At 44.4% G+C, this 18,618-nt stretch overlaps 1 protein-coding gene across 3 annotated transcripts in view; it reads right to left on the bottom strand.

The window, feature by feature from the left end:
* Positions 1 to 18,618, bottom strand: part of LOC140201391 (bcl-2-modifying factor-like) — a 102,917-nt gene that overhangs the window by 38,643 nt on the left and 45,656 nt on the right. For all 3 annotated transcript variants that reach the window (XM_072265435.1, XM_072265451.1, XM_072265442.1), the window contains exon 3: positions 5,216 to 5,400. In XM_072265435.1, coding sequence (XP_072121536.1) covers positions 5,216 to 5,400 — 185 coding nt within the window. The remainder of the gene's footprint in view (positions 1 to 5,215; positions 5,401 to 18,618) is intronic.

Below are 18,618 nucleotides of genomic sequence, written 5' to 3'. Positions count from 1 at the left end.
GGGGGCATGAATGAGGCGAGCATTTTGTTTCCCAGCAGGTAGTGCTCTTGTTACAAACAAGAGAAAATCTGCAGATGCTGGAAATCCGAGCAATACCCACAAAATGCTGGAGGAACTCAACAGGCCAGGCTGCATAAATGGAAAAGAGTAAACAGTCGACATCTCGGCCCGAAATGTCAACTACATCTCTTGGTTCTCTGTGTAAGAACCAAGATGGTGATCACACAGCCAAAGCTGGATGTGCTTTGAGAATGTAGTCGGGCATGGTAACATTTTAGAGACACTTAGATAAGGAAATAGATAGGTAGGATTTAGAGCAGAGGTTCCCAACCTTTTTTTCAATGCCATGGACCCCTACTATTACTGAGGAATCTGTGGACCTCAGTTTGGGAACCCCTGGTTTAGAGAGATCTCATCCAAATGCAGGCAAATGGGATTAGTTTAGGTGGTCGGCATGGATGAGCTGGGCCAAAGGGCCTGTGCTGTATTTCTCTATGAATCTGTTACTCAGACAAAGCTAGTAGTAATATTTAAAAGACGTTTGGACAGATACAGGGACAGAGAAGGATTAGAGAAATATGGGCCAAATGCAGGCAAGTGTGCCTAGCTGAATAAACATATTGGACAACATAGGGCCAGTTTTCATGCTGTATTACAACATGGCTATGACTGTTCTTGGGTCATTCTAGGGCTCTGTCTATGCGCTCTGGATCAGGAAGAGTGAACTGGGGGATTTGACAAGCAATTTATAAAGAAAGAGAGAAAAAGCTCCCACAAGGTTGTATAAACAGGAATATATCAGGCAAATATTATCCCTAGAAAAGGTGGATAGCTCCCTGCACTCCCCACCACTGGTATTTTATCGTTATATCCTGTAGTAATCGAGATGGTACAGGTCAAATGCGGTAGATATTTTTAAATCCTTTTTCAATTCCCATTATACTATGATAGTTCCTTGTGGTCAGTAAAACAGACATTGATTGCAACACTGGGAGAGCAAGCGAAAATTTGCAATCAGTTCCTGGCATTAACACTTAAGACTTACTTTGAGAATCTGCAAAGGGTCTTGATGGTTTGCCAAAACTAAAACTAAACTGCCAATTTATGTCCTTGACTCACTCGTGGTTTTATTCTTCCATCAGTCACTGGGTCCCTTGCATTCTTGCTCTGAACACAACAGATGATTCTACAATTCTTTTCCACGTGCACTTCTCCACTCCAACTCTGGACTCTTGTTCACTTTTGATTTCTTTATTTCCACACAATGACAGTTTTAGTTCCGGAATTCCCTCATTTAAGTGCCCCATCTCACTAATTTTCTCTCCTCTTCTTATTTATGCCCCACTATCTCTTCATGTGGCAGAGTGTGAAACATTGTCAATACTAACAGTGTGAATCACAAAGAGGGTGGTGATAGACTGCAGCTGGTAAACAGGCTGGTGGGATGGGCAAAAGGGTGGCAGATGAAGTTTAATGTGTAGAAATGTAGGCTGGGAGAAAGTGAAAGAACAGTACTGAATAAAGGAGCATTATTCAACAAGGAATTCAGAAGCAGAGGTGCACATCACTTTAAGTGGCAAGGCAGGTTGAGAAAGCAGTTAATAAGACAGGAAAAACTCAATCTTTAGAGGCACAGAGTGTAAATGAGGGGGAATCATGACAAATCTTCACAAAACACTAGTTTGGCCATAAGTGGAACACTGTGTTCAATTCTGGTCACTTCCTTGTAGGGAGGATGTGAAGGTTTTAGATGTCTACCAGAGGAGATTTGCAGGAACGGTTCCTGGCATGAGGTGCTAAAGTCACAAAGGTTCAGACCATTTATTTTTGGAGAGGAGATGGCTGAGGGGAGATCCAGTAGAAAGGTCTGGACAGAGCAGAAAGTAGGAGGCTTGTTCCATCGATGAAGAGGGCAAATACTAGACAGAGATGAAGTGAAGAGAATTAAGGTTGAAAAATCTTACTAGAGATCTGGATTGCACTGTGCAGATATTGCACAGGCAAGTCCATTTTGGCCTTCAAGAAAAGTTGCATAAATTTATGACAGAGAAAAATTTACAAGGGTGCAGAGAAGGAATTAGTGGGTGGAACTATTGATCTGCTCTGGTAGAGAGCTGGCATACACAGGATAGACTGAATGGCTTCTTTCTGTGCTAAAACCATTCTATGAGTCTGTGAAGATCCACCTGTTAAGTCACACTTGTAAATGCAAGTCACTGCTTTTTCTTAATTGGGGACGTTACGTGGGCTAGTTTTCTGATAATAACAGCTAGCCTACTGTACCCTAAAGACAGCTGAAAAGCATTCCAGAACAAGTTCCTACAACCAGCTGTGTAATTGTGGCCTGCTTTAATTAATGTTGGCCACTAGATAAATATTGGCCAGCAGACTGGGAACATTTCCTCCAGTCCGCTTTCAAAATCGTGACATGGGATCTTTTACATCCACTTGAAAGGGGAAATGGGTCCACAGTATAACATCACATAATTAGGACACAGCCTCCAATACTGAATGATTATGGGCTCATGTTTCTGAAGAGTAATTTAAAACCACAACCTTTTTTTAATTAGGAGCAAGAATTTGCTATCACAAGAAGCTTTATTTTGACATTTATGTTGTAAAAATCATGAAGAAACCACAAACCATGGGTTTTATCATTCCTGTAATAGGTAATAAAGGTCAGAATTTTTAAAAAAAGGTCTCTCTGGAGCCTCTATTTACATGCTAAGAGCAGAGAGAACTGCAGCCTTTTTCTTTGCACGCAAGCTGTGCTTGACTGGCACACAGCCCGCTGTCCTGGCATGAGGCTGGGTCTATTTATACTGTCTGCTAATGCTGGAACAGAGTGCATGGATGGTCCCTGTGATCCCGACAGCACAGGGAGATTACACGTGTGCACCGCCAACAAGATCACTCTTCAGCAGGCCAGCCTCCAGGACTTAACTGCACCTCAGCGAGATCGGAAACAGCTTGAAATGTCTGAGTCTTGACCAGAGACCATACTCATTCCGGCAAAGAGTCACAGAGAGTGCATATTTGGAACCATCTTTTAATTCAGAACAGTTAAGATTATGCGGTATGTAGCTGTTTGAAGAAAGCATCAAAGCCTTCCATTTTAATTCAAGTAAATAGTCCCCTAATGGAGTTAAATAGATTAAACAGAAACGGACAATTCCCACCCCCCCAACCCCAACTAGTCCACATGAGCCTCCCTTGCTCTACCTCATCTGACCTGTAAATAAGTCTTTCTATTCCTTTCCCCTCTTGCATATTTAGCTTCCATACATAAATACAACTATCCAATCATTGCAAATAATAGTCATTTCCACCAGCTAAAGGTGTTTTTCCAGAAGCTATGTTGGATTTTTTTGGGTTTATTTGTAATTATCTTAAATTTGTGAACCCTGCTGTCCCATTACCAGCATGGAAACATTTTCTCCATCTCTTCTTTATTATGACCATTTTTAAAGAGCTAATTCATTGCTCCTTATCCCAGAAAAAAAAACCTAGATGGGCTTTCTACATAACGCTAAGAAATTTTTTTCAAAACGTATTTTTCTTTTAGAATCTTTTAATTTTGTAATGATCATAAACACACACAGTACTCCTGACTGTAGCCCAACCAAGGTCTAGTAGATTTAATATAACTTCCCTGTGTTCAATTCTAATTCCATGGAGATGAACTCAGTGTTCTGCTGATATTTGTTCTGGCCTTGCTAATTTTAATGATTTGTAAATGTATATCCCTTGATCCCTTTGCTTTCCACCCATTTCATTTTCCAAACAGCATGGGGCTCCTTATTCCCCATTTCAAAATGCACTCTCTCCCACTGATACATACTGGAATTCACTTAACTGCCGGTCTGCAAAGTATTAATGTTGTTTTGTTTTTCACTCTAGATTTTACTGAGTATTAACTCAATTTGGGCTCACTCACCAACTTTGAAATTGTATTTCTGAATCCTAAATGTTATCTTGTATGGTGAACAGCAGCGGTCCCAGTGCCAGTAGTTGAGAAGCATCATATCCCACCTTTTGCCAAGGATAACCCCTTTCCATATAAGCACTGAATGCTCCCTGTGTGCAAAGCTGTTGTAAAATGCAGGCGAGAAGCTGGTACAAATGCCCATGACACGGCTCTGCATAGGTGTTAAGAATGTATCGGTTTCAGGCAACAAACACTTGTATGTCAGGGCCAAGAGAAAGGAAGAAGGACAGAAGGAAAGAAAGTAAGAAGGGAGGGATGGAGGAAGGGAGGATGTTGATCCAGTTTCATCAGCTTTTGCTTGTTGATAGCCGACTGATCTAAATACAGATCCCTAATTCCGTCACTCAGCAGCTTCCTGCCTGCTGGGTTTGTCTATCTCTAGTGATTTAATAAAGTTCTCTCACATTGAGTCAATAACCCCTCTCCCAGGTCCCAGTGTTATTCACTGAACCTCCGTCGAAATGACTGTGGCTCCCTCACACAGTCACTCTGTAAAACTAATGGCAGCACCCTGGGCTGCTGGTTACCTTTTAAAAATCATTTTCAGGATCTGGATGTCACTGACAAGGCTTGGATAAGTTATCCATCCTTACCTGCCCTGAAGATGGCGGCGAGCTGCTTTCTGCCTTCTTGAAACTTCCCACACTATCACTCAGCAGACCCCACTACCCCAGTACCCTGTGTCCCCCAGTGTATTACCAATGGCAGTAGTCCAGTTCCCTCACAAGGTCCCCCAGTAACCCCCCTCCCACAGCAGCATGTGTTACTGACCATCTCTCTTTTGTGTCCATCAACTCTCTCACATTGTCACTCTGTAACCCCACTTTTCCCCAGTACCGTGTCACTAGCTCTATCTCCACTGATGTTAATCCAGCTCCTTCACACTGTCACTCAGTAAACCTCTCTTCTCCAGCATCCTGCATTGACGACTGCATCTCCACTGATACCGATTCAGATTTGTGCTGCAGTTTTCTTCAGTCAAATGGTATTTTGTTGCTGTAGGAACCTGAGGTAAATGATCTCCTCAGCTGGGTCCCAGTACGTTGACACCAATGCAAAAGCAATGCACCTCAAGGGCACATTCGAACAAATGTCTCTGTGACGAAGATACCTGGGAGGCAGAGTTAGCCTCTGCACAATTGCAACCATCGTTTGTCAATCATGGATGGGTTTTATTCCAACTCCACACCCTGACCCACACACGTTTTAGTTTACTTTGCAACCTACCCTTTCCACGTACGAGCTGTGGAACTGATCTCCGATCTGCCGTAGTTTCTGCCCGATCCGGACTTCCACTCTATCCACCGGTAGCAAATCCAGCGGGATGTCATCCGCCTGATCGCCGAGGGATGCTCTGCTGGCCCGCGGCACTTCGAAAGCTTCCGAAAATTGCAACCGGTGCCCTGCGTTACCTAGGAGGGAAGTCAAGCAAACCATCAGCCCAGCGCAGATACAGTTCCTCTGCCCACTCATCTCCACCAGCTCCCTTCTCAATAAACTGTGCAGGGAAAATAAACTTCCTACTTTTTCTGAGGGTTCATTAGAAACACAGACACAGTATAAAACTGTGATCACTAGATGATAAAACTGGTCGATTCTGTTCGTGGACATAACTTAAAGGATGGACCTGCAACTAGTTCAACACTTGTGACTGCATTTGTGATGAGAAAAGTCTACGTATATCAAATTGGAATTTCCCCCTCCATTAAAAATATTATTCTCTCATTCCTCTTATTATTCTGTCTTCACACAAACACAGAAATACCCACAGATACAAGTAAAAATATGCATGCATTGACATATGACTATCCGCAAATAGTTCAAAATAAAATTTCAAAACCAGTTGAAATGGAGGAAAAGCAAACATGAATTTGATGATTATTATACACTTCATAGAGATTTTGAACACAGGTGTTTGGGTAAATATTTCACTCTGCCAACAGACACAAGACCCTAAGAAAACCAGAGCTGGAATAGGCCACTCGCCTCCTCGAGCCTGCCCCGAAATTCAGTCTGACCATAGCTGATTCCTGTTAGGGATGGTGTAGCTAATGGACAGAAAATTTATTCCAAGCTTGTTGTGCTTCTGACAATCAGTGAAGAAGTAAAGCTTGGATGTTAGATATTTCTTCCCCCAAACCTGCTCCCCACATTCCATACAGACTCACAGGAGTCTGGAACACAATTGCCAGCTGTGAAAGTGGTGCTGACCTCCTGCACGTTTTCACAGTTCTTGTTTGGAGCTTTAATTAATACAACTCCATTAATCCGGCATTTGACTATCTGGAAATGCTGATGGTTCAGAAGCTGGTTCACTCATTGGACTGAGATGTGAGCCAGACGTCCAGGGTACAGGAAGGATGTGTGGACAGGTTTGGTGATCGCGGGTGCAGCCAGATCTGGGGTCCTGACTGTGGGTCGGAGCACAGCAGGAGCCAGGGCTGGGGTTGGGAACACTTTTTTTTTAACTACAAAAATACATTTATTTCAAGCTCTGCCACACGACAAAAGTACAACAAAAACGCTGGAAACAGCAGTAACTACCACCTTCTCATCCTCACTTAGGGTGCAATTTATCCCCTGCACTGCCCAAGGGTCCTGGAGCACCTCCACGATGCTCGCTGTGTTCTTTCACCAGTGACGCCTGGGCACAAACATACCCCCGGAAAATTGCTGAACAGTTAGCCCAAGCAGAACCCCCAACTGCCTGCAAAGGAGGTGTAAGGCGCTCCTCCCCTCCGCTAGCCTGCAAGTCTCCTTTGGGCAAGGTGGATGATCTGCTTGGCCCCTGCCTCCCACGATCAGGGTCACATGACAGCGTGAGAGCAGGTGATGGATGGCCTTATAAGCAACTGGTGCATATCACGTCCCGGTTATGAGACCAGGCAGACAATCTCCGAAGAGTATTGATAATGTCTGGGGTCATTCATCTTGTAAAGGCACTGCCCAGAAAAAGGCAATGGCAGACCATTTCTGCAGAAAAAATTGCCAAGAACAATCATGGTCACGGAGAGCAAAAAGATTAAGAACAACAGATGGAAAGAGAGATTAAAGACAGATGAAAGATCATGATCACCCACATAATACTTTGCGGGACACAATGATGGTGATGATGAACCCCAGGAGCAAATTTAATACAACATCCTCCTCCCACCCCTCTCCTCCATACTGGATGACCAAATAGCAACAGGGTGGGGCTAAAATGCAACCAGAAGGCCGAGGTGTAGCCCCCTCTGATATGCAAATAGGGACTGTATCCTCACACTCAAACACACAATGTACTTGTGGCACACGGTTGGCTGGGAGATCCATGTGCAGGCTTATAAACTAACAGCAAGGCACAACTCAATGAAGGTTGGGAACACCATGGGTACAGATCATGGGAAGGTTTGAGATTGAGGCCACGGTCTGGAATAAGACCATAAGATAAATAGGTACCTTATTGATCCCCGAAGGAGATTACAGTGTCACAATAGCATTACAAGTGCACAGATATACAAATATTAGAAGAGAAGAAAGAAAGAATGAAAAAATAAGTTACCTGAAACAGACTAACGGGGGGGGCGGGGGTCATCACTTCCCTGGCTATAGGTTGGTTCATTATAGAGCCTAATGGCTGAGGGTAAGAATGACCTCATATAGCACTCTTCGGAGCGGCGCAGTTGTCTTAGTCTATTACTGAAAGTGCTCCTCTGTTCAGCCAAGGTGGTATGTAGAAGTTGAGATACATTCTCCAGAATTGCCAAGATTTTCCAGAGGGTCCTTTGTTCTATCACAGCCTTCAGTGTGTCCAGTTTGTCTCCTATAACAGCCTTTCTAATCTGCTGATTGAGCCTGTTGGCATCACCCGTATTGATGCCATTGCCCCAGCACACCACTGCATAGAAGATTGTGCTGGCAACAACAGACTGGTAGAACATGTGAAGGAGAGGCCTGCGTACTCCAAAGGATCTCAGTGACTCTGGCCTTTCCTGTATACAGCCTCAGTGTTGGTGCTCCACTCAAGTCTGTCATCCAGGTTTATTCACCCTCCCGTCCTCCCTTTATGCACCCAACTATTGCTGAGTCATCAGAGAATTTCTGCAGATGACATGACTCAGTGTTGTATCTCAATATATATGGAATGACTGTATATTTCTCTCTCCCTTTAAGCTCATCAGGTTAACTGGAAAGAAATATTATACTGCTGTTAAGATGTAAAAAATGAAATAAAGAATGTGTTTATGCGTTGGCAAGGGTTACATACTATGTTCCAGATGTCCACTGGTCCAGCAAAACAAAACTCTGGAGAGTGCTGTGTTATCACAATTTTATTACAAAGAAATAAAGCTTTGAGTGATGATCCAGGCTTATTTTCTTTTTACTCTCTTTGCCTGTTCCAAAACATTGCTGACTTCCAGTGTGAGGTGAGGATGGAGGATGGAGTGAACAGTACTAGGCAGTGGTGGAAACATTTGGTTAAGATGCTCGTCCCTCTATTCTAGGATGACTTGATGGGTTATATTCCATCTGGGTACCCTCCAACCTGATGTCATGAATATCAAATTCTCCTTCTGAATGACAAATTTCCACCCCCCTCCCCACTTTATTCCCCACTCTGACCTTTCACTTCTTCTTACCTGCCTATTACTTCCACCTGGGTCCCCTCCCCTTCCTACTGTCCACTCTCCTCTCCTATCGGATTCTTTCTTCTCCACCCACGGTGGCTTCACCTATCACCTTCCAGCTAGCCTCCTTCCCTTCCCCTCAATCTTTTTATTCAGGCATCCTCCCCCTTCCTTTTCAATCATGATGAAGGACCTCGGCCCGAAACATCGACTGTTTACTCTTTTCCATAGATCCTGCCTGGCCTACAGAGTTCCTCCAGCATTTTGTGTGTGTTGCCTTGGCTCTTCTTCACCTCTCCTTGAATTTTGAAAAGTTTACAGACAGCATGGAACCATATTTAAAATCTTTGTCCTCACAAGTGGGGAATCCAGCAATTCTGATACCAGATGCATACTTCTGTTACATGTAAATGATTACAAAACAGATCTCTTACACACACACACACACACACACACACACACACACACACACACACACACACACACACACACACACACAGTCTGATTACAATGTCATTCCTGACTTTGGGAGCTTTACAGGGAATTATACTCTGGTGATGAGAGGCCTCTGGCTAAGGAAGGGCCGAGCTCGAAGAAGCAGCCGCGGCTGGAGGCCGACATGGCCTCGGGCTCGAGTTTGGTGGGGGCGGCGATGGGTGGTGCCATGGCGGCCAGCGAGAACAAACTGGAGGAGAGGCTGTACTTGGTGCTGTCGCAAGATCGAAGAAGATGGAGGTGCATAGCTGCCAGCCCCGGATTCGGGACGGCACCCACTGACTGACTGACTGATGAGAGGCTGGTATAAGAAAAACATACAGCAGCCATTCCACAGATAGCAAGCTCCCACACAACCAGCAAACATACAAATGGACAGATAATTTATGTTGAGATGTCAAATCAAGGAGAAGGCAGAATAATAGGGAATCATCTCTGAGGTGTTGTTCCTACATTCAACCAAGGAGCCAGTGGTTTAACTTCCCATTTGAGAGAGAGTGCCTCCAATCTTATAGACTGCACTGTTGTCTAGACCAGGCTGCTGACAGGGTTTCCACAGGGATATTGTTACATTCAGTCCCCATAAGAAGTATTCAACCGCCCCCCCAGAAGTTTTCATGTTTTAATGTTTTACAACATTGAATCAGAGTGGATTTAATTTGGCCTTTTTTGCCATTGATCAACAGAAAAAGACTCTTTTGTGTCAAAATAAAAATACTTTGTAGAGATCTGTTTCACTTTGAGTCTTTTTCTGTTGATCAGTGTAAGAAATAGCCAAATTAAGTCCACTCTGATTCATTGTTGTAAAACAACAAAACGTGAAAACTTCCAAGGGTGGTGGGGGTGGGGGGGAAGGTGGTGAACGCTGTAACTAGGATGCCTAAGATTTTTGCATAGTGCTGTTTTTGTCAACGTGGAGCGGACAGCAAGTTTGTAAGTCTGGTGGGAGCAAAGGATGTTGGGAATGGTGAGGGTGGGGCACCATGGGAGGGGTGTGGGAAAGATGGTAGAGAAACAGTGCTGGGGCAGGGGGTGGCATGGACACAGACACACCCAGGCCTGAGACACCAGACAAGGTCATTTAATTCCAAAGGTTTACTGATCATTACAGAATGTCTCTCAGGTGCTTTCCCACTCCCTCCCCCTTTTCCCCAACCATGATTCCCCTCTCCCTGCCCCCTTCCCACTCTCAGTCCACAATAGAGACCCAGATCAGAATCAGGTTTATCATCACTCACATATGTCATGAAATTTGTTTTTTTTTGTGGCAGCAGGACAGTGCAAAATATAAAATTACTACAGTATTGTGCAAAAGTCTAGGCACCCTAGCTACAGCATGTATAGTGCTTATAAAAAAATATTCACCCTATTTGGAAGTTTTTTCAGGTGATCAGTGTCAAAAGAGTCAAATTAAACCCACTGTGATTCAATGTTGTAAAACAATAAAACATGAAAACTTTCAGAGCTGGGCCGAGGTGGGGGTAGGGGAAATACTTTTTATATGTGCCTAAGACTTTTGCACAGTAATGTATTTTGACTCAGGAAGGGAGAATTCCCACCACTGAGTCATGGCTGATGGAGAGTCAGTTTGTTTTTGGGAAAAGAAGCTCTTGGCTCTGAAAGGAAATTCAGATCTTATATTTTTTTACATGTTCACTTCCCTTACTAAGTCTGTTTTACAAGTAATACAAGTTTGTCCAGATGGCAAAAGCAGCCAGGAATGAGGATAAGAAATGCACTCAGAATGCCAACCTGAACTGAGTCATAGAGTCATAGAGCACTACAGCACAGAAACAGGCCTTTTGGCCCATCTAGTCCATGCTGACCTGCCTTGTTCCGTCCACCTGCACATGGACCTTAGCCCTCTGTACTCTTCCCATCCAAGTACTGATCCAGATATCTCTTAAATGTTGAAATGAAACCAGCATCCACCACTTCCGCTGCCAACTCATTCCACACTCTCACCAGCCTCGGAATGAAGAAGTCCCCCCTCATGTTCCTTTTAAACATTTCATCTTTCACCCTTAACCCATGACCTCTAGTTCTAGTCCCACACAACCTCAGTGGAAAAAGCCAGCTTGCACGTACCCTCTTAATTTTGTATACATCTATCAAATATCCCCTCAATCTTCTAAGCTCCAAGGAATAAAGCTCTAATCTCTTCAACCTTTCCCTATAACTCAAGTGTTCAAGTCCCGGCAACATCGTTGTAAATTTTCTTTATACTCTTTCAATCTTATTAATAACTTTCCTGTAGGTACTGCACTCAATACCAACAACCAATACAGCTTCAAAATTACGTCCCAACTCCTGTACACAATACTTTGATTTCTGAAGGCCAATATGCCAAAAGTTCTTTTTATGCCCCTAACTGCCTGTGACATCCCATTCAAAGAATTTGTATTCCCCGTATTCCCAGATCTCTTTGTTCTACTGCTTTCCTCCGTGCACTACACGGAGGAAAGCAGTAAGCCCTACCCTGGATTGTCCTCCTAAAGAACAGGTTTCTCTCGCCATCCGAAGGTAGAGCGTTCCTATGAAATGGTTCGTAAGCCGGAATGTCATAAAGCGAAGAAGCAATTACTATTTATTTATACGGGACAATTTTGTGAGTGTTCGCAGACCCAAAAATAACCTACCAAATCATGCCAAATAACACATAAAACCTAAAATAAAAGTAACATATAATAAAAGTAGGAATGATATGATAAATACACAGCCTATATAAAGTAGAAATACTTTTCCACAATCATTGCTGGCATTGTTCTCCGTAATGAAAATCTCATGCAAGTGCTCTCGGCAGAAACACTCTCTCCAGTAACCTTTAAGCTATGTAGCTGCCAAATCATACCAAATAACACATAAAAATACACAGCCTATATAAAGTAGAAATAATGTATGTACAGTGTAGTATCACTTACCGGAATCGGGAAGACAGCTTGCCAAGCACATTGATGATGGTGTGTTAAGACTGAGTCGTCGAAGTTTGGGTATTGCAATGGCCCCCACCCTCCCGGCAGCGACCTAATACCGATCCGCGAAGCATGCAGTGGTACAGCGGTAGCCGGGAGGCACACAGCACATCTTTACGAAAAAGGCCACAATAAATATGCTAATTAATTAGGTGCCGCCCAACACGTAAACGCCGGCCCAGATCAGAGGCGACGCAATCGGCAATCGCCTCTGATCTGGGCCGACATTTACGTGCCGGGCGGCACCTAATTAATTAGCTTGTTTATTTCGGCTTTTTTTTCTCAAAGATGTGCTGGGTGCGTCCCGGCTACTGCCACATTCTCCGCGAATTGGTATCTGTCTGCGGCCCGGGGGTTGGGGTGGTGGGACACTGAGGTGTCGTCTATTTCCATCAGGGCAGGCAGCTCATCTTCTCCTATGTCTGCCTGCCTCGATGTCGAAGGTCGAAGTTCGTCATCTGTTGTGGCCGATGTGGAAGGCTTGAAAAACGACAGTATGCTTGACTGCTTAGCCTCACGCATTTTTCTATCATACAGTTCTTTGTAAGCACTCAAACCATCCTGCAAATATGCCCTAAACCGATGTACCCTTTCAAAATTAAAGTCGTACTTTATCATTGCAATCGAAAATCTCATGCAGTTGCCTCACATTCAGTTCCTGGACGACTTCACTTTCGCTACTGCATTCGCTTTTGATTGTTATCCTTTCCTCTTCCAATTGCATCAGCTCTTCATCTATCAGTTCTTGGTCGTGGGATGCCAAAACCTCTTCAACATCATCTTCGTCAACTTCCACAAGCCAAACTCACTTTGTCCTTATTTCATTCACCACGACTGAAATGCTTAATTATGTCTAGTTTTACACTAAGTGTAACACCCTTACGAGCTCTTTTAGGCTTTTCCGATACCTTAGAACTCATCTTGCAAACGGCTGCTCACAGGCACGTGTTTAAGCAATGCCGGCTAGAATGCAGTTCCGAATCCGGGGGAGAGCGGCTGCTCGGGGCGCGCGCTGCCTTTTATTGGGAGCTGATTTTTTCGCGCGCTGCCTTTCTTCGTAACAGTGAAAACACCTTCTGTTAGCGAAAACAGGGAAGTAATGTAGGTCTTTCGTAACAGTAAGGTTTCGTAAAGTGAACGTTCAAAAAGCAGGGGACACCTGTACAATGCCTTACAGTCGTCTGCATTAAAATTCAGCGCATTTCTCCAGGTGGTCCAGGTCCCACTGCAGGCTTTGGTAGGCTTCCTCGCTGTCCACTACACCCCCGATCTTGCTGTCATCCACAAATTTGCTGATCCAATTTATCATGTTATCATCAAGATCATTGAAATAGATGACAAGCCACAATGCACTCAACACTGATCCCTGCAGCACACCACCAGTCACAAAGGCAACCATCTACTACTACTCTCTGGCTTCTTCTGCGAAGCAAAATGTTGAATCCAACTGACTTCCTGAATGCCAAATGACTGAATATTCTTGACTAATCTCCCACATAGGATATTGTCAAAGCACTTCCTCATATCCAGTGGACAACATCCACTGCTTTGCCTTCATTAGCCTTCCTGGTAAACTCCTTGAAAAACTTTTATAAGATTGGCTTGCTACGACCTACCATGCACAAGGCCATGTTGACTATCCCTAACCAGTCCATGTTTATACAAATACTTACATGTACAGTTCCTTAGACACCCCCGCCTTCCAATAACTTACCCACTACTGATGTCAGTCTCACTGACCTATAATTTCCTGGCTTATTCTTAGAGCCTTTCTTAAATAATGGGACAACATTAGCTATACTCCAGTCGTCCGGCACTTCACCCGTGGCTAGGGACATTTTAAGTACCACTGCTAGGGCCCCTCCAATTTCTGCACTAGCTTTCCACAAATCTACGGGAACACCTGAGGAATTGTCCACGCTAACTTGCCTCAAGACAGCATCCACCTCCTCCTCTGTAACCTGTAAAGGGTCCATGACCTTGCCGCTGCTTTGCCTCATGTCTATGGGCTGTCTGCCTCTTGAGTCTCCTTTCAAGATCTCCTTCGGCACAGATGATCACACTGATCTTCAAGAGGACCAATTTTATCCTTGCTAACCTTCTGCTCTTAATGTATCTCTAGAACCCTTAGAACCCAATCCCTGAGGATCAGATCAATCCTTCTCCATAATTACCTTGAAACTAATGCATAGGTGACTTCCTCTCATAGCTTAACCTCGGTCTAGAGTCTAGACTCTAGATGCTTCCCTTCATATTTTCAGCTGATTAAAAAGTGGCTGGGGAGTGCCATTATTGAGGTGCTTGTCTTGCACTCTTTAAAAACATAAGAATCAATGGACATAAGAAATAGAACTAAGGAGTTGGCAGCATCATGTAAAGGCATTTGCTTTATGACTAATTCATCACAAACACATTGCTCTATTTCAGTCCTGCTCCCCTGACCTGGAACAAGTGGCAGTCAAGTGTCGTGCATTCGATCTGCCGAGAGAGTTCTCTGCTGTTATTCTGGCGGTGGTGTGTATTTAAGTTCAAGTTTATTTGTCATGCAACTATACATGAACACTCATGAATACAGCCAACCGAAACAGTGCTCCTCTGGGACCAAAGTGCAAAACACAGTCCCAAGTCATACACAGCACAAGGCACGTATAAGATAGCAAGTAAACAAACAGTCACATAGCTATATAGAATATGTACAGTCCAAGTCCTTGAGTGACATGTCCTGTAATGGGTGGCACATTAGCACAATGCTTTACAGAACCAGTGACCTGGGTTCAATTCCCACTGCTGCCTGTAAGGAGTTTGTACATTCTTCCCATGACCGTGTAGGTTTCCTCCGGGTGCTCTAGTTTCCTCTTGCAGTCCAAATACGTACCGGTTCATAGGTTAATTGGTTATTGTAAATTGTCCCAAGATTAGACTAGGATTAAATTGGGGGATCGCTGGGCCAGAAAGGCCCACTCCGCGTTGTAAAGATAAATAAAATTTGATGGGGCATGGGTGTGATCGGCAAGATCAAGCAGCTCTCAGCAGTCTACAGACGAATGTGCGCACACATGAACGCAATACAACTTGCTATTCTAAGATCGAGCACTGGATGGCAGCACTGATGGGAGTGGCCAGCCCCTAACTCAGCATGCACACCATGCTACACCGCTTCTGGCAACTCCTCTCCTGGACTGCTGCAACAGGCAAGCCGTGTCTTGCGGCCTAGTCCTCGCTACAACCGAGGCCACGCAGCCCTCCTGCCGTCGGTCTCACCAATAAACAAGAACTTGCAGCATTTTAAATTACCAATGTCCAACAGGGTCTTGTGATTGCAAGAGAAACATGCAAGACAATCACTCTCTGTTGGATTGTATGCCACCTTCTCAGATCAACTGCAATACCTTCCTGCAGTAGGCAAAATGACAATGCGCACCAAGCCCAGCTCCTTCACCAATGAGGGACTCGCTGATGGTGTAGACCTGCAGTACTTGGAAGTTCTGAATGTCCAGCATTGTTTTGAAATCCTAAAAAAGACAAGAACACCCTTGGTTGGCCCCTGAGAGGCTGCTGCATCCAAACACGTCGCTATCTTAATGGAATTTGTCATTTTACCACTGACAAATGTGTGGCGGAGCACAGCATTGTGATCAACAGTCATGAGAGAGTGCACCATAATGCCGTCCTGATCATCAGTGGGGGAGGGGGAGTCTTCAAAAAGGCCAGCTTGAAGAAGTCTCTGCCAGACTACTACCAACATATCACCTGCAGAACCAGGGGAGCCATCACACTCAACCACCACTACACAACCATCAAGAACGCTTACTGTGCCATCCCGTGCCCGAACTTGGGCAAGTCTGATCATCTGGCTGTACTTCTACTCACGGAGACTGAGGACCACATCGCCAATGGTGAGGACCACAAAGGTATGGTCAAGACAGGTGGAGGAGAGTTTGCAGGACTGCTTTGAATCAATGGACTGGACCATATTCAGGGATTCATCTTCTGATCTGAATGAATATGCCACAGCTGTCATCAACTTCATTGGTACTGGCGTGGATGAGTATGTGTTTTCCCAATCCAGAAGCCCTGGATGTACTAGGAGATTTACAACCTGCTGAGGGCTAGATCTGTGGCACTCAAGACCAGCAATGCACATTCCTAGAAGAAGTCCAGGTTCAACCTACATTAGGCCATTGTAAGTGTGAGAAGGCTGTTCCCTATGGAAATAGAGAGAAATGTATGCACAACAGTTGTGACACAGGGTCTGTACACCATTACTTGCTGTAAGGTGAAACTTCACAGCATAAAGGGTGGTCATGTTTCTCTCCCCAGTGAGCTCAACACCTTTCAAAGGGAAAATTATGCCACACTCATGCAAATCCCCACTGCATCTGGCGATCCTGTGATACCTGTCTCAGAGGTTGATGTCGAAACATCCTTGAGAGGGTGAACCTTCACAAGGCCTCTGTCTCCATTGGTGCACCTGTCAGGGTTCTGAAAACCTGTGCCGACCAACTGGCTTGTGTGTTCAGTGACATCTTCCGCCTCTCACTGCTGAGGTGTGAGGTTGCACCCGCTTCAAAAGGGCAGCAATCACACGGTGCATCAGAGGAGCAGCGTGAGCAGCCTCAATTACTACCACCTGTAACATTCATATCCACTGTGATCTAGGGTGATCTAGAAGCTGATTATCTCCTTCCTGAGCAAAGACATGGACCACTGCAATTTGCCCACTGTCACAACAGGTCTACAGCTGATGCAATCTGACTGGCTCTCCACTGTGCTTTGGAACATCCAGACAACAGTAAAGCAATATGTCAAGCTACTGTTTGTCGATAACAGTTCAGCAACAACACCATTATGCCCTGAGTATTAATCACAAAGCTTCAAAACCTGACTTTGGCCTGCCCGGTAACAACACTGTTGTTGGTAGAATCCGAAGGCGTACAGGAGTGAGATATACTAGCGGGTTGACTGACGTCACAACAACAAAACTCACACTCAGTGTCAGCAGAAGCAAGGAATTGATTGTGGACTTCAGTAAAGGGGAAATCAGGAGAACATGCACCAGTCCACACTGTGGAAAGGTGAGCAGTTTCAAGTCTCTGGGCATTAATACCTTGGAGGAACTCTCCTGCGCCCAACATATTGATGCAATCATGAAGAAGTCACACCAGCGGCTCTACTTCATTATTAGTTTGAAGAGATTTGGTACGTCACCAAAGACTCTTGCAAATTTCTACAGATGCGCAGCGGAGAACATTCTGGCTGGTTTCATCACAGTCTGGTATGGAGACTTCAATGCCCAGGACCACAAGAGGCTGCAGAGGATTGTAAGCTCAGCTAGCTGCTATATTTTATATATATAAATAAAAGTTTCGTGAGACCATGGATTTGTGCCTTGGAAGATTTCCAGGCAAGGTTGTATGGAAGACCGAGACCGGCAGTTGCCCATGCTGCAAGTCTCCCTTCTCCACGCCACCAAGGGAAGGGCCGATACAACTTGGCACGGCTGTCGTCGCAGAGCACTGTGCGGTTAAATGCCTTGCTCAAGGACACAACACGGTGCCTCAGCTGAGGCTCGAACTAGCGATCTTCAGATCACTAGACCGACGCCTTGACCACTTGGCCACGCGCCAACACAACTTTTGATGCCTTTAATAGTCATGAACCACCCGGACATGCCCTCTTGTTACCACCATCGGGGAGGAGATAGAGGAGCGTGAAGATACATACTCAAGAATCCAAGAACAGTTTCTTCACACTGCCTTCAGATTTCTGAGCAGTCCATAAAGCCATGAATAATACCTTATTAAGCCTTTTATTTTGCACTATTTATTTACTTACTAATTTATAATGATTTATGCAATCGCACTGTATTGCTGCTGCAAAACAACACATTTCAAGACATATTCATATCAGTGGTAATAAACCGCATTCTGATTCTGAATGAACCTGCTCCACCATTCAGTAGAATCAGAGCTGATATTTTATCTTAGGAGTGCATTGCTGTGTTAACCCCATTCACCTTACTGTATAAAAATGTTCCATAGTTTAAAATATTTATAATGATCATAAAAAGTATTCATTAACAATTTTATTTATAGTAATTTACTACTTATAATGGAATACACACTCAGTGGCCATTTTACTAAAGTACCTCCTGTATCTAATAAAGTGACACTGACTATATGTACGCACTCTCCTGCTGTTGTATCCCATCCTCTTCAAAGTTCAACAGGTTGTGAGTTCAGAGATGCTCCTCTGCACACCCCTGTTATAACTTGTGGTTAGCTGAATTACTGTTGCCTTCCTCTCAGCTTGAACGCGTCTGGCCATTCTCCTCTGACGCCCCCCCTCCCCCCGATTAACAAGACGTTTTTGTCCACAAAACTGCTGCTCTAGAGTCTGTTGTGTGTGAAAATCCCCAGGAGATCAGCAGTTTCTGAGATACTCAAACCACCCCGTCTGGCACCAAATATCATTCATCAAAGTCACTTAGATCACATTTCTTCTCCATTCTGAAGTTTGGCCTGAACAACAACTGAACCTCGACCATTTATTGAGT

The sequence above is a fragment of the Mobula birostris genome, chromosome 1 (assembly GCF_030028105.1).
Source record: "Mobula birostris isolate sMobBir1 chromosome 1, sMobBir1.hap1, whole genome shotgun sequence".
Lineage (NCBI taxonomy): Eukaryota > Metazoa > Chordata > Chondrichthyes > Myliobatiformes > Myliobatidae > Mobula > Mobula birostris.
This window is presented reverse-complemented; position numbering and strand designations above follow the sequence as displayed.